General features: G+C 36.6%; 1 protein-coding gene across 9 annotated transcripts in view; it reads right to left on the bottom strand.

Annotated features, from left to right (window-relative positions):
• Agbl4 (ATP/GTP binding protein-like 4) overlaps positions 1–22759 on the bottom strand; it is a 1266676-nt gene that overhangs the window by 1165773 nt on the left and 78144 nt on the right. For 8 of the 9 annotated variants that reach the window (XM_011240657.3, XM_011240658.3, XM_011240653.3 and 5 more), the window contains exon 2: positions 19965–20087. In XM_011240657.3, coding sequence (XP_011238959.1) covers positions 19965–20087 — 123 coding nt within the window. Of the gene's footprint in view, positions 1–19964; positions 20088–22759 lie in introns of those variants that run through there. The other variant, XM_011240655.2, reaches the window with a different exon arrangement.

Raw genomic sequence — 22759 nt, 5'->3', positions numbered from 1 at the left:
CTCTAGAATCTTCAGAGACATAAGTGGCATATCTAGGTTACATGATAGTTCTATTTTTAGTTTTGTTGAGACATCTCTAATGATTTGCACAGTAGCTGTAACACAGAACATTCCAAAGGGAAGTGTATAAGGATTCCTGCTTTCTACATTGTCACTAAAACTTGTCATTTGTATTATTCGTTTTTATTTAGTCTTTGTATTTATTAGTGCATATTAGTTATATGTAATAGATTCATTGTAAATTTTATACATGAATATAATCAGTTTTATCAGATTTAGTCCTATTACTTTCTCTTATCTCTCTTCCACTCATGATTCCCTTCTTTCTCCAAACTAATAAACCATCTGTGTGCGCACATGTGCACATGCATGTGCACAAACATGTGTACACCCAATGACTTTTTTAGGATTGCTTATGTGAACAAATGAGGGAAGTTACTTATAGAATCATGGGCAAGTTATCAAAGACTACACCAATGAAGAAAACACACACAGCAACCATAACCACCAATAGTTCTCTTTATTATAGCCATTTTGACTAGACTGGAATATGATGGGCTTTCAATATAATTTTAATTTATATTTCCCTGATGGCTAAAGATATTGAACATTTTCAAATATTTATTAGACATTTGTGTTGTTCCTTTGGGAACCCTCTATTTAATCCATTAACCCATTTACTGACTGGATTTGTTCTGGAAAATTTTAATTTTTTGAAGCTCTTTATATGATTCCAGATATTAATCTCCTGTTAGATGCGTGATTAATAAAAACATTCTCACATTCTGGAGGCATTTCTTCATTATACTGATTATTTCCTTTGCTGTATAAGTTATTAGTTTTATATAAACTTATTCGTCAGTTGCTGGGATTTCCTGCGATATTAGAGCCATTTTCATAATGCCTGTTCCCATGTTCTTTGCTTGACTTCACCCAGCAATTTCAGAGATTCTAATATTACACTTCTGTATCTATTCAATTTTAATTGATTCTTCTCCAGTGTGACAGAAATGAACCTAGTTTCATTTTTCAACATACTTATATCTAGTCTTCCCTAGCATCATTTCTTGATGATGCTAACTTCTTTCCAACATATGTTTTGACACCTTTGTCAAAAATTGGTTACTATAGCAAAATGACATTGTTTCTGTATTCTCTATTCTATTCCATTGGTCTACATATCTGTTTCTATATCAATGTTATCATGTTTGTGTTATATTATTGCTTACTGTGACTTTGTAGTAAAATTTGAGGTGAGGTGTTGTAAAGCTAACACCACTCTTTTTGCTTACAATTGGTTTGCTATTTTAGAGTCTTTCATGCTCCCATATGCATGCTGGGACTGGTTGTTGTTGTTGTTGTTGTTGTTTTTGTTGTTGTTGTTTGGGTTTTTTTCCTAATTCTATCACAAACAATGGAATTTTCTTTTTTTTTTTTTCTGAATCTGTAGATTGCTTTTGGGAATATAGCCATTTTGAAAACAGTAACTCTGCTGTGGAAACCATGGTAAACGACATCTTTCAATATTCAAGATACCTCAATATTTTCTTCAGTATTTAAAACTTTCATTATATGACTATTTCACTCTCTTAATTAAGTTTATTTCAAGATATTTTTAAGCTATTGTGAATGGAATATTTTCCTAATTTCTTAGTTAGCTAAGGTCATTATTGCTGCATACAACAGTATTTTGAGTTTTTGTATCTTAATATTTTGCTGAAAATCCTAATCAAGTTGAGTTTTCTTGTAAGCCTATAGGGTTTTTAAGTACAAAGTCATATCATTTGCAAACAGGGTAATTCTGCTTTTTCTATTCCTATTTGTATGCCTTTTATTTCTTCCTCGTTGCTCTAGCTAAAATTTCAAGCACTATTTTGAATAAGATTGGAAAACTGTTCCTGACTTTACAGCAAACAATTTAGTTTTTCTCCATCGGTTTGATTTATGTAATGTTTATTATATTGACTGAGTTCTTTCTGTTCATAATTTCTTTCATTAGAGCTTTTATCATGAAAGAATGTTGAACTTTGTCAAGTGCATTTTCTGCATCTATGTGTATGCTTTTCTGTATACTTATACATTCTGTATAAATGTACTGCATTTATTGATCTGCATATATTGAACCATCTTTGCATCCCTTCAATGAAACCATCATGGCCATGGTGTATAATTTTCTTATTATGTTCATGAATTTGTCTTGAATTAATTTTACTGAGAAATTTTGCATCCATATATCATTATGGATTGGCATTTGATTTCTTTATATTATATACTACTCCAATTTGGGTATCAGAGAGTTTTGGCTTCATAAAACAGGCAGGGTAGTGTTCCTTCTCTTTATAGAATAGTTCGAGAAGTATTTGTGTGTTATGTTAGCTTTTTTTAAACTTCATCTATCTTAGTAGTAAAATTGTCCAGCCCTGGGCTATTCTATATTGGAAGATTCTTACTGCCACTTCAATCATGTCACTTTCTATGGAGATATTTAAATTTTATACACTCTTAATTTAAATTTTATAGAACATATGTTTCTGTGAATTTATCCTATTCTGGATTTGCTAGAATATAAGCTTTTAAAGTTATCTGATTTTCTTCTGGATATCCCTATGGTATCTCTTATAACATTCCTCCTTTAACCTCTAGATTGGTTACATTGGCTAGGAGGTTATCAATCTCATCATTTAAAAGAACCAACTCATTACTAGAATTTTTTTAAAATATATTGTTCATTTTGTCTCAATTTTGTCATTTGATACCATGATATATAATAGTTCTTGCCATCTAAAGTTTTGGGGTTTGACTTGTTCTTGTATCTTTGAAAACTTGAATTACATAAATAACTTATTTTGTAGTTCTTTGTAAATTAAGCCCTCACAGCCATAAGCTCATTTTTCCTCTGGTGAATATGCTTTCACAATCATGTGACTCTACTTTTTTTTAAAGTCCTTCCTGATTTCTTCAATGATCATCTAGTAATTCAAATGGATATTGTTCAATCTGTACATATTTGTGTTCATGGTGTGGTTTCTCTTACTGTTAATCTTTGGTTTTATTACATATTGTATGATATTATAGAAGATATCATTTTACTTATTTTGTACCTGTTGAGACCGCCTAGAATGTGGTCTACTTTAGGAAATGTTCTAGGCCTGATTTAAAAGTATTTACCTGTTCCACAGAATATTCTATAGATATTTGTTAGGTCCATTTGAACCACAGTATAGTCTAACACTGAACTTTGTTCATTAGTTTAGTTTGAATTAAGTACCTAAAAATTAGAGTGAGGAATTCTATCTGGTTTTGTTTAATTATCTGCTCTTTTATGCCTATTAGTATTTTTATGAAGTAAAGATCCCAAATACTTTTGTGGCAGACAAAAATGGCAGAGATTTCCAGATATTCAAAGAGCACAGGCTCCTATGAAAGAACATATTTTAAAGTAAACAATCATTTCCCATAATAAAATACAAAACTAGAGAGTAAAGTAAAATTGCATAGGTGTTTTTTCAAAGCCTAACAATGTCTAATGACTTTAGCCTAAGCTGTGGAACATAAAATCAGCAGGGAATCAAATATTCTGTTTCAAATGCTATAACACTTTTACATAATTATGGTTATTTTTAAACTCTCAGACCTCTTCCCTATCAAAAAAATCTGAGCAGTCTTTTAGTCTGCACATGCAAGCTTTATTTTGAAATGTTAAATGCTGATCAAATACACAATTCACTTACCATCCTGCCATGAAATAACTAAGTGTGACCTTGCTCAGTAAACTGCTAGGCTGGCAACACTTAGGAGATGCTGATGTTAACTATCACCATTGAAACAGAGCTTCTCTTAAGGCTCAGCAAATTGTGTCAACTATTAGGACTCAGAGCCATGAGAAGCAGTGGGTACTAAGTGACTTGAAAACCCATGCTCAAAGCCCTGGTTCTGGTCCTAGGTGGTAGCTGAGTTGGTCAGCCTGCCAGCACTTTTACACCTCTGCCACCAGGGTGAGCTGTCCCACTTTGCCCAGGCAAGGGGTGGGGTCAGCCTTCACATTGTGACACACTACAGCTTTCATGGCAAGATTTTTTTGTTGTTTTGTATTCTTTTTCATTTATGTTTTTCTTTTTTGGAGGGGAAGGTAGTCTGCAAACGTGGGGTGGATATAAAGGGACAGGGAGGTGAGTGGGATTGGAGTGCATGTTGTGAAATTCACAAATAAAAAGTTTTTTAAATTAATTAAAAATTAAAACTAAAGTTTATTATCAAAGTGTGACTATTTTGCGGAACACGAAGAACAAAAGCAAAGGCAACATTGTAGTTTTACTAATTAGTGTAATTCTTTAAAACCTTATTTGAAAGTGAACAGAAGCAATAGAAGATAGAAAAAAGCCAATTATAATAAAAATTATCATCTTTCTGGTTATCATCTTGAAAAGTTGTAATTAGACTTTAATATATATACTTAATTGCTCATGTAATACCTAAGTCCTTATTAGAAAAAGGTGGGCTACAAACAAACTCAACCAATCATAAATATATAACATACATATAGTACATATGTATATATGTATGTATATATATGTGCACATATATATATTCAAATAATGTGTTCCCTTCCTTCCTGTTATCTTAATACTAGTGCATAGGACTTCTGTGAAAGTTTCCTTTAAAGCAGCCTCAGATTATCCAAAGAGAATATTTGAACATACATATAAGTGGTGTTTCATTAAATACTATTTGTATTTATCTGTTTCCTTCCCTCACCCCCAAGATTTTAGGTTCAGGAATGATAGAATAGAAAAGTCCACCATCCCTTCCGCTCGACTCGAGACTCGAGCCCCGGGCTACCTTGCCAGCAGAGTCTTGCCCAACACCCGCAAGGGTCCACACGGGACTCCCCACGGGACCCTAAGACCTCTGGTGAGTGGATCACAGTGCCTGGCCCAATCCAATCGCGCAGAACTTGAGACTGCGGTACATAGGGAAGCAGGCTACCCGGGCCTGATCTGGGGCACAAGTCCCTTCCGCTCGACTCGAGACTAGAGCCCCGGGCTACCTTGCCAGCAGAGTCTTGCCAACACCCGCAAGGGTCCACACGGGACTCCCCACGGGACCCTAAGACCTCTGGTGAGTGGATCACAGTGCCTGCCCCAATCCAATCGCGCAGAACTTGAGACTGCGGTACATAGGGAAGCAGGCTACCCGGGCCTGATCTGGGGCACAAGTCCCTTCCGCTCGACTCGAGACTAGAGCCCCTGGCTACCTTGCCAGCAGAGTCTTGCCCAACACCCGCAAGGGCCCACACGGGACCCTAAGACCTCTGGTGAGTGGAACACAGCGCCTACCCCAATCCAATCGCGTGGAACTTGAGACTGCGGTACATAGGGAAGCAGGCTACCCGGGCTTGATCTGGGGCACAAACCCCTTCCACTCCACTCGAGCCCCGGCTACCTTGCCAGCTGAGTCGCCTGACACCCGCAAGGGCCCACACAGGATTCCACACGTGATCCTAAGACCTCTAGTGAGTGGAACACAACTTCTGCCAGGAGTCTGGTTCGAACACCAGATATCTGGGTACCTGCCTTGCAAGAAGAGAGCTTGCCTGCAGAGAATACTCTGCCCACTGAAACTAAGGAGAGTGCTACCCTCCAGGTCTGCTCATAGAGGCTAACAGAGTCACCTGAAGAACAAGCTCTTAACAGTGACAACTAAAACAGCTAGCTTCAGAGATTACCAGATGGCGAAAGGCAAACGTAAGAATCCTACTAACAGAAATCAAGACCACTCACCATCATCAGAACGCAGCACTCCCACCCCACCTAGTCCTGGGCACCCCAACACAACCGAAAATCTAGACCCAGATTTAAAAACATTTCTCATGATGATGATAGAGGACATCAAGAAGGACTTTCATAAGTCACTTAAAGATTTAGAGGAGAGCACTGCTAAAGAGTTACAGGCTCTTAAAGAAAAGCAGGAAAACACAGCCAAACAGGTGATGGAAATGAACAAAACCATACTAGAACTAAAAGGGGAAGTAGACACAATAAAGAAAACCCAAAGCGAGGCAACGCTGGAGATAGAAACCCTAGGAAAGAGATCTGGAACCATAGATGCGAGCATCAGCAACAGAATACAAGAAATGGAAGAGAGAATCTCAGGTGCAGAAGATTCCATAGAGAACATCGACACAACAGTCAAAGAAAATACAAAATGCAAAAGGATCCTAACTCAAAACATCCAGGTAATCCAGGACACAATGAGAAGACCAAACCTACGGATAATAGGAATTGATGAGAATGAAGATTTTCAACTTAAAGGGCCAGCTAATATCTTCAACAAAATAATAGAAGAAAACTTCCCAAACATAAAAAAAGAGATGCCCATGATCATACAAGAAGCATACAGAACTCCAAATAGACTGGACCAGAAAAGAAATTCCTCCCGACACATAATAATCAGAACAACAAATGCACTAAATAAAGATAGAATATTAAAAGCAGTAAGGGAGAAAGGTCAAGTAACATATAAAGGAAGGCCTATCAGAATTACACCAGACTTTTCACCAGAGACTATGAAAGCCAGAAGAGCCTGGACAGATGTTATACAGACACTAAGAGAACACAAATGCCAGCCCAGGCTACTATACCCGGCCAAACTCTCAATTACCATAGATGGAGAAACCAAAGTATTCCACGACAAAACCAAGTTCACACAATATCTTTCCACGAATCCAGCCCTTCAAAGGATAATAACAGAAAAGAAGCAATACAAGGACGGAAATCACGCCCTAGAACAACCAAGAAAGTAATCATTCAACAAACCAAAAAGAAGACAGCCACAAGAACAGAATGCCAACTCTAACAACAAAAATAAAAGGGAGCAACAATTACTTTTCCTTAATATCTCTTAATATCAATGGACTCAATTCCCCAATAAAAAGACATAGACTAACAGACTGGCTACACAAACAGGACCCAACATTCTGCTGCTTACAGGAAACCCATCTCAGGGAAAAAGACAGACACTACCTCAGAGTGAAAGGCTGGAAAACAATTTTCCAAGCAAATGGACTGAAGAAACAAGCTGGAGTAGCCATTTTAATATCGGATAAAATCGACTTCCAACCCAAAGTTATCAAAAAAGACAAGGAGGGACACTTCATACTCATCAAAGGTAAAATCCTCCAAGAGGAACTCTCAATTCTGAATATCTACGCACCAAATGCAAGGGCAGCCACATTCATTAGAGACACTTTAGTAAAGCTCAAAGCATACATTGCACCTCACACAATAATAGTGGGAGACTTCAACACACCACTTTCTTCAAAGGACAGATCGTGGAAACAGAAACTAAACAGGGACACAGTGAAACTAACAGAAGTTATGAAACAAATGGACCTGACAGATATCTACAGAACATTTTATCCTAAAACAAAAGGATATACCTTCTTCTCAGCACCTCACGGGACCTTCTCCAAAATTGACCATATAATTGGTCACAAAACAGGCCTCAATAGATACAAAAATATTGAAATTGTCCCATGTATCCTATCAGACCACCATGGCCTAAGACTGATCTTCAATAACAACATAAATAATGGAAAGCCAACATTCACGTGGAAACTGAATAACACTCTTCTCAATGATACCTTGGTCAAGGAAGGAATAAAGAAAGAAATTAAAGTCTTTTTAGAGTTTAATGAAAATGAAGCCACAACGTACCCAAACCTATGGGACACAATGAAAGCATTTCTAAGAGGGAAACTCATAGCGCTGAGTGCCTCCAAGAAGAAACGGGAGACAGTACATACTAGCAGCTTGACAACACATCTAAAAGCCCTAGAAAAAAAGGAAGCAAATTCACCCAAGAGGAGTAGACGGCAGGAAATAATCAAACTCAGGGGTGAAATCAACCAAGTGGAAACAAGAAGAACTATTCAAAGAATTAACCAAACGAGGAGTTGGTTCTTTGAGAAAATCAACAAGATAGATAAACACTTAGCTAGACTCACTAAAGGGCACAGGGACAAAATCCTAATTAACAAAATCAGAAATGAAAAGGGAGACATAACAACAGATCCTGAAGAAATCCAAAACGCCATCAGATCCTTCTACAAAAGGCTATACTCAACAAAACTGGAAAACCTGGACGAAATGGACAAATTTCTGGACAGATACCAGGTACCAAAGTTGAATCAGGATCAAGTTGACCATCTAAACAGTCCCATATCACCTAAAGAAATAGAAGCAGTTATTAATAGTCTCCCAACCAAAAAAAGCCCAGGACCAGATGGGCTTAGTGCAGAGTTCTATCAGACCTTCAAAGAAGATCTAATTCCAATTCTGCACAAACTATTTCACAAAATAGAAGTAGAAGGTACTCTACCCAACTCATTTTATGAAGCCACTATTACTCTGATACCTAAACCACAGAAAGATCCAACAAAGATAGAGAACTTCAGACCAATTTCTCTTATGAATATCGATGCAAAAATCCTCAATAAAATTCTCGCTAACCGAATCCAAGAACACATTAAAGCAATCATCCATCCTGACCAAGTAGGTTTTATTCCAGGGATGCAGGGATGGTTTAATATACGAAAATCCATCAATGTAATCCATTATATAAACAAACTCAAAGACAAAAACCACATGATCATCTCGTTAGATGCAGAAAAAGCATTTGACAAGATCCAACACCCATTCATGATAAAAGTTTTGGAAAGATCAGGAATTCAAGGCCCATACCTAAACATGATAAAAGCAATCTACAGCAAACCAGTAGCCAACATCAAAGTAAATGGAGAGAAGCTGGAAGCAATCCCACTAAAATCAGGGACTAGACAAGGCTGCCCACTTTCTCCCTACCTTTTCAACATAGTACTTGAAGTATTAGCCAGAGCAATTCGACAACAAAAGGAGATCAAGGGGATACAAATTTGAAAAGAGGAAGTCAAAATATCACTTTTTGCAGATGATATGATAGTATATATAAGTGACCCTAAAAATTCTACCAGAGAACTCCTAAACCTGATAAACAGCTTCGGTGAAGTAGCTGGATATAAAATAAACTCAAACAAGTCAATGGCCTTTCTCTATACAAAGAATAAACAGGCTGAGAAAGAAATTAGGGAAACAACACCCTTCTCAATAGTCACAAATAATATAAAATATCTTGGCGTGACTCTAACTAAGGAGGTGAAAGATCTGTATGATAAAAACTTCAAATCTCTGAAGAAAGAAATTAAAGAAGATCTCAGAAGATGGAAAGATCTCCCATGCTCATGGATTGGCAGGATCAACATTGTAAAAATGGCTATCTTGCCAAAAGCAATCTACAGATTCAATGCAATCCCCATCAAAATTCCAACTCAATTCTTCAACGAATTGGAAGGAGCAATTTGCAAATTTGTCTGGAATAACAAAAAACCTAGGATAGCAAAAAGTCTTCTCAAGGATAAAAGAACTTCTGGCGGAATCACCATGCCAGACCTAAAGCTTTACTACAGAGCAATTGTGATAAAAACTGCATGGTACTGGTATAGAGACAGACAAGTAGACCAATGGAATAGAATTGAAGATCCAGAAATGAACCCACACACCTATGGTCACTTGATCTTCGACAAGGGAGCTAAAACCATCCAGTGGAAGAAAGACAGCATTTTCAACAATTGGTGCTGGCACAACTGGTTGTTATCGTGTAGAAGAATGCGAATCGATCCATACTTATCTCCTTGTACTAAGGCCAAATCTAAGTGGATCAAGGAACTTCACATAAAACCAGAGACACTGAAACTTATAGAGGAGAAAGTGGGGAAAAGCCTTGAAGATATGGGCACAGGGGAAAAATTCCTGAACAGAACAGCAATGGCTTGTGCTGTAAGATCGAGAATCGACAAATGGGACCTAATGAAACTCCAAAGTTTCTGCAAGGCAAAAGACACCGTCAATAAGACAAAAAGACCACCAACAGATTGGGAAAGGATCTTTACCTATCCTAAATCAGATAGGGGACTAATATCCAACATATATAAAGAACTCAAGAAGGTGGACTTCAGAAAATCAAATAACCCCATTAAAAAATGGGGCTCAGAACTGAACAAAGAATTCTCACCTGAGGAATACCGAATGGCAGAGAAGCACTTGAAAAAATGTTCAACATCCTTAATCATCAGGGAAATGCAAATCAAAACAACCCTGAGATTCCACCTCACACCAGTCAGAATGGCTAAGATCAAAAATTCAGGTGACAGCAGATGCTGGCGAGGATGTGGAGAAAGAGGAACACTCCTCCATTGTTGGTGGGAGTGCAGGCTTGTACAACCACTCTGGAAATCAGTCTGGCGGTTCCTCAGAAAACTGGACATAGTACTACCGGAGGATCCAGCAATACCTCTCCTGGGCATATATCCAGAAGATGCCCCAACAGGTAAGAAGGACACATGCTCCACTATGTTCATAGCAGCCTTATTTATAATAGCCAGAAGCTGGAAAGAACCTAGATGCCCCTCAACAGAGGAATGGATACCGAAAATGTGGTACATCTACACAATGGAGTACTACTCAGCTATTAAAAAGAATGAATTTATGAAATTCCTAGCCAAATGGATGGACCTGGAGGGCATCATCCTGAGTGAGGTAACACATTCACAAAGAAACTCACACAATATGTATTCACTGATAAGTGGATATTAGCCCCAAACCTAGGATACCCAAGATATAAGATATAATTTGCTAAACACATGAAACTCAAGGAGAATGAAGACTGAAGTGTGGACACTATGCCCCTCCTTAGATTTGGGAACAAAACACCCATGGAAGGAGTTACAGAGACGGAGTTTGGAGCTGAGATGAAAGGATGGACCATGTAGAGACTGCCATAGCCAGGGATCCACCCCATAATCAGCATCCAAACGCTGACACCATTGCATACACTAGCAAGATTTTATTGAAAGGACGCAGATGTAGCTGTCTCTTGTGAGACTATGCCGGGGCCCAGCAAACACAGAAGTGGATGCTCACAGTCAGCTAATGGATGGATCATAGGGTTCCCAATGGAGGAGCTAGAGAAAGTAGCCAAGGAGCTAAAGGGATCTGCAACCCTATAGGTGGAACAACATTATGAGCTAACCAGTACCCCGGAGCTCTTGACTCTAGCTGCATATATATCAAAAGATGGCCTAGTCGGCCATCACTGGAAAGAGAGGCCCATTGGACTTGCAAACTTTATATGCCCCAATACAGGGGAATACCAGGGCCAAAAAGGGGGAGTGGGTGGGCAGGGGAGTGGGGGTGGGTGGATATGGGGGACTTTTGGTATAGCATTGGAAATGTAAATGAGTTAAATACCTAATAAAAAATGGAAAAAAAAAAAAAAAAAGAAAAGTCCACCATCACAATTACAATACCCTTAAAACTCCAAAAATCTTTAAGGAATTCCCATCCCTAGTTGAGAAACTACTGGCATTTGGTTGCTGCTAGAAGGAAAATCAGTTTTGTTCAATGAAGTATAAAGTACTCAATATATAAACTACATTCTAGGCTGAGATCCATGTCCAGGCATAGTTAGAAAACACAAACTGGAATTGATAGAGGAGACTGAAAACATTATTCAGACAGACAGGCAGACAGACAGACAGAGTTAAGAAGTTTGGATAAGGGAGAGGACAGATCTTAGAGGAGTTGGGGGGTGAATAAAATCAAATTGTATAGTATGAAAATCTCAAATAATAACAAATATTTAAGTTTAAAGACCCTCCCTTTGTAAATAAGATACTCATCTCATTTCTGTGATAAGGAGTAAAATGAATAGAACCTTCTGACACTATGAAAGCTAGCCAGTAGGGATTAAGTCTATATCACCTTAAATTCTCCATGTTTTAGGATTCAAGTAGGTTGTGTCCTCAGAAATAAGGTTTCACCATCAAGCTTTGGAGGGTAACCAAAACGAATGCCAATATTCTATAATGTTCTGGATTCTCTGAGTCTACACTGATCAACAACTCCAAGAGATAAGGGATTCCTTGAGTTTTTATTTAATGGCACTTGTTGACTATGAGGGGCACTGCTCCCCCACATTTAAACTCTTTTTTATATAAATATGAATGTTATTACAAATATATAAAATAAACATAAATATATAGTAAAGGCTTCTAGAATAGAAGGGTTCCATACAACTCTCTCAGGTCTTCTGTTTCTTATCCTTTCCTGCCCTACCCCTTCTCCAACATACTTAACCCTTCTGGCTCCATCACTCCTCCTTCCTTTCTATACTACTGTGCTCAACCCCTCTCTCTTGAAAGGCTCCTCCATAGCTCTCCTGACCTTCCTTATTTCTATTAATATTTCAATTTAAGGATACATAAATAAAGATTCATATGACATTTTTCTTTCTAGGTTTGGGTTTTCTCACCCATGATTATTTACAGTCCCATTCATTTACTTGCAGATTTTATATTTTCATTATTCTGAACAGCTGAATAATGTTCTATCCCCTGAATGCACTATGTTTTCATTATACATTCATCAATTTATGGACATACATTTCTTACCTATTGTGCAATGAACACATATAGGTACAGATGTCCAAGAGTTGTACAGCTCGATCATATGGTAAGTCCATTTGTAGCCTTTTGAAGAATGATCATACTGATTTCCACAGTGGCTACACTAGTTGTAAGCCTATCAACAGTGATTAAGTGTTCTCCTCTTCCCAGATCCATACCACATATATTGTCATTTCTTTATATTAGATATTGTTATTGAGATAAGATGAAATCTCAAAATAGGATGAAACTATGTCCTTATCTTTCGTCTCATACAAAACTCAACTCCATATGGATAAAAGAACTCAACGTGAGACATGAGATACATAAATCTGGTAGAGGAGAAAGTATAGAATACACTTCAATTTACAAGTACTGAAAAAGACTGAACAAAACGCCAGATGTACATGCAAAAGACCAGTTATTAATAAATGGGACCGTGTGAAATAGCAAAGGACACCATTATTTCAGCAAAGAGGCAGCCTATAAAATAGGGGAAAAGCTTTAGTAACTATATATCTGATAGAGGGTTAGGACATTGAATATATAAGTAATGTAATTCTATTATAATTAAAAGAGAAAAAACATAAAACACTAAACATCTAGATACTTTTAAATGGTAAGTATACCTAGTAATTTTTTTAAGTCTTTGAGAAGAATCTTCTCCATTTTAAAATAAATATATCAAGTAATTCTTAAGATAAAGTTTAAGATTAAGATAAAGCTAGGACTGAAATCCAGGTCACAATGTTTCAAATGTAATGTTATCCTTTCATATAAAGCTATGTGTAAATTATTAACATAGTCAAAATATGTCTTTAAATCTAATAGTTCTTAATATCAAGACAAACAGGGTACGATATTTCCTTAGCCTAAACAACACGACATAGAAAGGTCAAGTGCACCATTCAATATGTTCATAATAGTGTATTCCCGCCCGAATAGCATTCTCTTCTACCTTAGTGCCTATATTATTTATTTAATATCTGTGTATTTCTCTGACAAAAGGTCATATACTGAAAAATGACAGTCTTAGGGCACAGTGTCTTTAAGGAACTATTAGGCCATAAATGTGAAGCACTTATGAACAAAATTGGTATCGTATTCAAGCCCTCTTACCCTTGTCTTACATTATAAGGCTATGTTGAAAACACCCTAAAGAACTAAAATGGAGACTACTAGCAGACACTGAATCTGCCAGGGACCTCAACCTTAGATTTTCTAACATCCAGATCCGTAAAAAAAATGTTTCTTATTTAATACACATAATGTATAGTATTTTATTGTTACAGTCTAAACACTGATAATGAGCTAATAGTATAATCATGTGTTCTCCCATATGCCTGATGTTCTGAAGTCTTCGAATTATCTTTGCTCGTATCTTGTTTAATATTAATACATATCAGGCAGTTGTCATGAGCTTGCAATTATTTATTTGCATATTTGATTTCCAAGATAACTCATAGAAAGAAATGTTGTTTCAACCATGCTCACTTTAACACACACACATTTGGATTCCAATGGTGTTGTATACACAGTCCAATTATACCAACTCAGCATTTTGTGAAGAATTAAAGCCATAGGGATAAGCTACATACACAGTGCTATAATACTGATATTTAATATCAAATGATAGACATCTGAGAGGTTATGTCTTCTAATATTCCTAGATCTCAATGTTTTAATTTCAATAGATAAATGTTTTCTGTTCTGAGATCCTAAACACGGTGAAGCAAAGACAACATATCTTTTGCTATGTTCCGTCTGAACACTAGACTAATCAGACACAATGATAAAATAAAATTATGATTTTAGAGCACTATTTTCTTTTTAAATGCTTATTATGCTATTTAATGTGTATGGGTGTTTTACCTGCACATAGGTCTGTGCACTACATAAGTACTTGGTGCTCAAGAATGGCAGAAGAGAGCATGAGATCCTCAAGAAATGGATTGAAAAGTGTTTGTGAGCCACCATACGGGTACTGTGAATTGAATCCTGGTCCTCTAGAAAAGCAACCAGCACTTTTAATTGAAGAGCCATGTCTCAAGTCCCATAAGTCACTAGTTTATTGGGTAGTGTGTTATTCAGAAATTGGACCTGAGATACTTCCACACCGTTAATTTGAGTCAGGTTTTGGAAAGGTAAGGCAAGACCCTACTACACAAGGAAACAGCTTAAATACTTAAATTTTAAAAACTTTTACCTAGTCTGTAAGATCTAACCAATTTGTAACATTAAAAGCAAAGGAGATATATAACAGTAAATAGATTCTGAAGATACTAGGCTAGGAGGAAATTATAACGTGATAAGAGATCATTGATATGAACTAAAGATTTAAGGTACTAGCTAAGATATTGGGTCTATTCTAACCCTCTCCTATGATGCTTCATTTGGGAGCAATCAGAATCAGACACCACAATTAGGAGTAGAGGAGTTAAGAACTATCAAAACATAGAACTGCTCATAAGGAATCCTGTTTTGTTTTTTGAGCCTTGGAAACAGAAATAAATTTCATGTAGAACTTCTATTGCCAGTTTTAGTCGACAAAAGACAGACATCCATGAATTTCTCAATGATACTAATGTCCATTCTACTGGTATATTTTTATTGCTGTCATAAAAGAAGACTCCTCTGGGCCCTTTTGAAAAATATAGCTAGATAATGGATTTTCTGGTCTCCTGTAATAAATTCATTCTGCCTGTAATATAGTTGTCATGAGTCCTTATAATCCCTTGGCTTATATCTGCATTGATCAAATTTCTGTCTCCACCTTCACTGGGCCATTGTTCTCATATACATGTGTATCTCTAGCCTCTCGTTCAATATAATAACAACAAATATTGCAATATAACCCCACCAAACTGTTCAAAATATATCCAAAAAGGTTCTCTTCTTAAATAACAAAACACTTGGTCACCGAAGAGCATATATCTTTTGTGGGAAAAGAAGAACCTCTATACCACTGTAAAAGACAACTCTGCACTGCATTGTATACCACTAAAAAAAGTAGCCAAGGAGCTAAAGGGATCTGCAACCCTATAGGTGGAACAACATTATGAGCTAACCAGTACCCCGGAGCTCTTGACTCTAGCTGCATATATATCAAAAGATGGCCTAGTCGGCCATCACTGGAAAGAGAGGCCCATTGGACTTGCAAACTTTATATGCCCCAGTACAGGGGAATACCAGGGCCAAAAAGGGGGAGTGGGTGGGCAGGGGAGTGGGGGTGGGTGGATATGGGGGACTTTTGGTATAGCATTGGAAATGTAAATGAGTTAAATACCTAATAAAAAATGGAAAAAAAAATTAATAGACTTGAACTTTGGTGAATAGAATTTAAATGCTCTAATAAAAGGGGTATTTCTCTGAAGGAATAGGTATGTTAGTTTGAATGTGTCAACCGTGTGTGTGTGTGTGTGTGTGTGTGTGTGTGTGTGTGTGTGTGTCTGTAGGTATGTGTATGTGTGTATATGTATGTACAGATAGAGATAAACATCAAGGTAAGTAAGATGACTGAATAGACAGACATACCCAGAACACATTTATTATTTTAAAAATAGAGCCAAAGCAACAAGCATATAACTGCATATTGAGGTAGATGACTGCAGGAGAATGCAAGAGTTCTGGAAATCAACAGTACCCAGAATAAAGACCAGCTACCATAAATCAGCTAGAATAAAAAAATGAAGTAGTATGTATCAACTTACAGGCACAAGCTGAAAGTTTCTAAATAGGACTGGAGTACCTGTAGATTTCATAATCTCATTTTTCTTAACACCTGAATGACATCCCATTATGTATAATTACATTTCTTTATCCATTTATCAGTTGTTGGGCATCCAAGGTGTTTCCATTTCCTACATTTATCAATAGAACAGCAATGAGCATGGGTGAGCAAGTATCTTTGTAATTGGATATATAATGCTTTGGTTATACACTAGGAGTGGTATAGCTAGATCATATGGTAATTCAAAAGGTAATCTATCTTTTTGAGGAACCTCCATGTTGATTTCCATACTGTAAGACCTGAGGGTACCAGACCTGTCCTCCAGCTTCTCAGGACCATGACTCTGGCTTGTGTAGGGCAGAAATCTGAAACCAGAACTCCAGTCTAGTGAACTCAGAGGTCAGCAAATAACCCAAGTGTTAGCTACAGTGTTTATATGGTCCCTTGAGGACTGGAGCTTTAGTTCTGGTGGTCAGTGGGGTCATTGAGGGTTTGGAGTTATGATTTCTGAGGTTATAGCAGTCAACGGAAGAACTGGAATCTATAGTGTAATGACTCCAGAGATTACTTGAACCTGGAAGATCTAACCACAGTCCTCAGAGACTTAATAGACCTCACTGGGTCACTTATGTATCCTGCCTCCAGTAGGTATATAGAAACCAAGTGGTGATCAAAGTTTTGACTCCATCCAGTCACCTTGATGCTGAGTGTCCAGTTCTACCCTTGATCCTATGGCCACATAGCAAAGAGAGGATCATTTCAGCAACACATTTGATAATTGATAACAAGTCTTATCAGTTCTGCTAGCCGGATATCTTTAATGAAAATAGAGGAACCTTTTCTCAACAAAATACTTGCAAACAGAATTCAAGAACACATTAAAATTATACAACAAGAGAGAAACTATGCCTGTTACTGTAAAGAACCTACAGCCACTAATTACCAAACCATTATAACCTTTAACAATAATTTATAAACATTTGTCCTTATACCTTATCAGCAAGAAAAGTTTTCTCTGCAATAAACAGAGACCACTTCAGAGAACAGAAAACAATAAAACCCTAGTCCCAATAGATATATCTACAAACTATTCCTGCACCTCAGACTCAGGGAACATTGTGGAACACTATGAACTTCATAGATGGCAATGTTGTGTCATAATGTCAAAAGGTTATACATACCTGGAAGTGAGTTTATAGCACAACTACGTATAATACAAGATCTGACCAGAAGAAAACCGAATCTTATATGCTGTGTTAAACCACCTAAATAAATCCTTGAATTAAACTATATCATATGAAATCTGTATATGCCAAACAAATTATTTTAAATGGCTACTGGATTGTGTTCACCAATAAATGGTTAACAATATTTCTCAGTCTAATGGAAAGGATGTTACGAATTATACTCTCATGGAATATATTGTTGCAATGCTGTTCACATATGAGAGAGTCCATTAGGAAGAATTATTATGTTTTTTTATTTATTTATTTTTATTAGATATTTTCTTTATTTACATTTCAAATGTTATCCCCTTTGCTGGTTTCCCCTCTGAAAACTCCCTATTCCCTCCCTCTCTCTCTCTGATCACTAACCCACCTACTCCCTCTTTTTGGCCCTGGCATTCCTCTACACTGGGGCATAAAGCTTTCACAGGACCAAGGGGGTTATCTACATCATAGAACTGGATCCCAGAAAATCAACAAGTACATTTTTGTAAATTTACATATGATTTCTAAGACCTCATACCATGTATTTTATGTACACATCCAAATAAAGGGTTCTGTCTGCTGTTTCTCCCATGACAGTTAAATGTATGTGATAACCAAAATGAAACAAGTGACTCAGATTAAACATGTGTGAGAAGCTGTTTCTGTTTCTGGATATTACAACAGATGCAATTGATACAACCAATTGTCTGCATGTTTTAAAACAGGTATTAATAATTCAGTAATTATGTTGTCATGTTGGAAAATTTCTTACACTGAGCCTTCTGGTAAGGTATAAAAATCTGGATTGTTCCCAAAGAAAAGACTCTCTTTAAAACAAATATGTATTTTATCAGGTTTTAACTAAATCAAAACACTCAATTGGTAAAATAAGAAAAAATTCCACTTTCACAATCTTTGCATTAGTGTAAAGAGCCGTTGGGCCCTTTAATAAGGTAAAAGTAATGAAAGTAACATTTGGTAATCAAGTAGAAACCAGGAAAAGGAACAATTACAAGCTTGAGAAATATAGAAAATACTGTTCCTAATTATGTGGATATTATTCAAGTTTGACAAAAAGAAAAGCATTGCATGTGTTATGTCCTCTCGCAATTGATATTCATATTAAAACCTTTATCCCAAGTATCTTACAATATAAATTTACTGGTAGACATGTACTCAAGTTTGAAATTATTTAAGTACACATAATACAATGATTGGCATCTTTATAAAAAGTGGAAAGTGAGGATATACAAACATAGAAAATACCATACCATATTAAGATAAAATTAAAAATTGGGGTGTTTCTACAAGCCAATAAATACAAAATTTAATAACAACTCACCAGAAGCTAGGGAATAATCACTAAACACATGACTCCACACAATGTGTGTAGGAAACAACACTGTGAATGCCTTATCTCAGTTTCTGTCCAGCAAAATCAAGAAACAAGGACTTCTGCTCACATAATCCATTCTTTTTACAATGTCTTGTACATCAACCATATCAAGCAAAGATAGTGTGGAATTAATATTAAAAAATACATCATGAACAAATTTCCATTTATTTACTATTAAAAATCTTCAAGGTACAAAGAACTGTCATATAATTGACAATGGGCTTCAAGAGAGACAGACAGATCAACAAACAAAAACAGAAACATATATTCACCTAAAAGAAATTAACAAGAATTAACTTGTAAATACAATTGTTTGCATTTTATTAATATTTCAGAATATTCTGACTTACTAATATGCATTATCCAGAAGACACAGAAGACATTGAAGTTGAAAACATTGAAAGCTACAAAGAGCCAACTCCTATTAAATGGGAATATGCAATCAAATCTTGATGACCCATTTAGAGGAGACATTCAAAGAAAAGCATTTAACATTGCCAATTAGCACCAGTTTTATTCTAAAACTGCAATATCATTATTACATATTTAATCATATAGAGCAGTGAAAATCCAGTATTTCCAGCCTAATTCACAGATCTTTGAATTAAGAGAAATTATTACTCTTATTTGTTTTGTCCAAATGTTTCCTAATTGTAAGATTATTTTTTCTTTTGTTTTTATGAATTTATACTTGGTAATATATAGAGAGACATATTTTATACTATCATCAATTAGTCATTGTTTTTTTTAAATGTATACAGAGAAGCCTATTTCCAAAAGACCAACTTCCATGACTGTCTTAAACTCATGGAGTATAAAGTAGACATTCAAAGAATTATTGCCAAATAATGCCAGTTTTATTTCAAAATAGCAACACCACTATTACATATTTAATACTATAGAGTAGTGGAAATCCAATATTTCCAAGTTAATGCAAATTCATTCATAACTAACTTTCCTCAAAAAAACATGTTCCATTATAGTGAAAAACTAAATGGACTGAATCACAATGATTGGTCAGACAGAATTAGATTATGAGAAAACAGGCTTCTTAGACAAACTCAAAACAAGGCTTTTTACTACACTTACCACTTTCAAAGCAAGCATCAAAGGTAAGATGTCCTTTCTTGGGCTGTCCAGAGTATCCATTTGGAAGCACTATGTATTTGTTCACATTCCCTCCAATGGCATCCTCATTTCCTGTATCATTGCCTATTCAAAAAAAAAAAAAAAACAAAGAGAAAGAGAAAGTACTAATATTGAACAGATTATCTAAGTGTATTTTGCAATAGAAATCTAATAATTTGATGTAATTTGAAGTTAATTTGAAATCTTATCTCTATCACACACTAACATTGGGACCTCTAGTAATGAGAAATAGAATAGTTAAATCACTTTCCAAGGTTGTTCTATATTTAGATTTAAAGCTATCTTGCATCGCTACTGAAATCTAAGCTATGTTCAGGAGATTGAATTGTAGCGACAATTTTAGAGTTTTGGTTTCTTAAAAAAAAGAAAAAAAAACAGAAATATTTTAAGAATGTTTCTGTTTTAATTCAAGGTGTGGAATTTGGGGCTACTTCAGACTGTCCAAAGCAGCTGACTGTGGTTTGCCTTGTGCTCTAGCAGGGCATGAATTTGACATGTGTAGATAGTCTCTGTGATTGTGCAATGATTAGAATTCTAGGGACATTTTAGAAATATATATAAATGCTAAGGCCTGAGAAGTAGGGAAGAGTTCTTGCTTGGTTGGTGACAGTTGCTGTTGGTCATGATTTGTTAAGTAGTCATATGCAAAGAAGAAACAGTAAGAAAAAAAATAGATATCTTGAAAGCAAAAATCAAACTCACTCCAAGGAACTCCCTAATCAACAGGAAGTAGTTTAATAATAATGTGCCCCCTTTCAAATTCCTGACTTTATTCAGGAATCTCTTTCCCTTCCTTCTTCCTCTCTATCCTTTTTTTCTCTCCTATCCAATAATAAGGGGTGAGACCAAGGGGTTAAGGAAGGATAAAGGATGGGAAAAGGAAGAATCCACAAAGTAGCAGGAGACCAACTCATTAATAACTATTATAGTAATCCATCATAAGTATTTTTCTTTAATATGAATGAGGCAATCTTTATAAATATCACTACAGGGTCTACATGTTCCATTACAAAAATAATCTAAGAGCTGAGAGAATCATACGTTAATTCTACTCAATATACAGAAAAATGAATTGTCCATTACTAACAACAAGAAAAATCCCAGCAAAACACAAAACCATAGTTTTCTCAACTCTACCATAGAACTGGGACTGCCAGTTAAGCAAAAATATTGTATCAGATAAAAATAAGCCCTTGATAGCCGGGCGAGGTGGTACATGCCTCTAATCCAAGCACTCAGGAGGTAGAGGCAGGCAGATTTCTGAGTTCAAGGCCAGTCTGGTCTACAAAGTGAGTTCCAGGACAGCCAGGGCTATATACAGAGAAACCTTGTCTCTAAACAAACAAATAAACAAAAAAGCCCTTGATAATATAAAATGGGCTGTAAGAGATGAATTTTCTATTACAAGACCTATGAAGAAAAAATACTAAATCTACTCCAACGAGAAAAAGAATACTTTTTTAAAAAATTAAAGATCAGATACAAGAACTATAAGAACATATAATCAGTAGGAGTCACAGACACACTAGCAATCCATATCTGCTTAAAGATGCTTCCTTAACATCTACCAGATATTTTGGAGAAAGTTTAGGTCCAGAACACTAGTTCAGAAAAATGTCCTTTGTGCTACAGTGGCTCTGTATTATAGAAATTTTATAAAATTTTACCACTGTCAGCATCTCTTAGGAAAAAGGGCCATATTGTACTATGGGAAAAAACAAAAACCTTAGGAACTTAGTGGAAAACTGAGAGCCATTTTAGGAAGGAAATAAAAGAAAATTCTTCAACACAAGTAGAAAAGGCAAAAATAGTCGTGGGCCAAGGATTCTAGCTTATATTTTTTTGCCCAGGATAGAAGAAAAAAAGTCTTTGATCAAGTAAAACTCACCAAGTATTTTTGTACTAAAGGAAAAGTACATAAGATCATGAGAACTTCCTCCCCAAAAAAGAGTAAATGGACCCATCTAACAGAGAGTACATGAGTACAGGGAGAAAGTAGTCCTGCTCTTTCAAGCAAGGTAGCAGATACAGAATATAATAAGCAATAGTAATCTACTTTCATAGTATGAGCAGAAACATGGATATCAGCCTTTCCATGGGATTAGAGACATGGCTCAGAAGTATAGAGCATGTATTGCTCTTACAGAGGACCAGAGTTTGGTGCCCAACATCCACAATGGGTCTACCACCTATTACTACTACCACCTACTCTAGGTGGGATCCAATGGCTCTGGCCTCTTCAGACAACTACATGATAGGAACATAGCCACATACAGATACATATGGATACATAACTAAATTGATACAAATAAATCTTTAAAACAAAGCTTTTATGTGTCACAATGCCTAAGGAAAATTTATTGGAATAAGACACTGAGGAAAGCCCTTCCGCTCGACTCGTGACTCAAGCCCCGGGCTACCTTGCCAGCAGAGTCTTGCCCAACACCCGCAAGGGTCCACACAGGACTCCCCACGGGACCCTAAGACCTCTGGTGAGTGGATCACAGTGCCTGCCCCAATCCAATCACGCGGAACTTGAGACTGCAGTACATAGGGAAGCAGGCTACCCGGGCCTGATCTGGGGCACAAGTCCCTTCCGCTCGACTCGAGACTCGAGCCCCGGGCTACCTTGCCAGCAGAGTCTTGCCCAACACCCGCAAGGGTCCACACGGGACTCCCCACGGGACCCTAAGACCTCTGGTGAGTGGATCACAGTGCCTGCCCCAATCCAATCA

This window comes from Mus musculus, chromosome 4, assembly GCF_000001635.26.
Source record: "Mus musculus strain C57BL/6J chromosome 4, GRCm38.p6 C57BL/6J".
Lineage (NCBI taxonomy): Eukaryota > Metazoa > Chordata > Mammalia > Rodentia > Muridae > Mus > Mus musculus.
The sequence above is the reverse complement of the archived record's forward strand: the minus strand, read 5'-3'. Positions and strand labels throughout refer to the sequence as shown.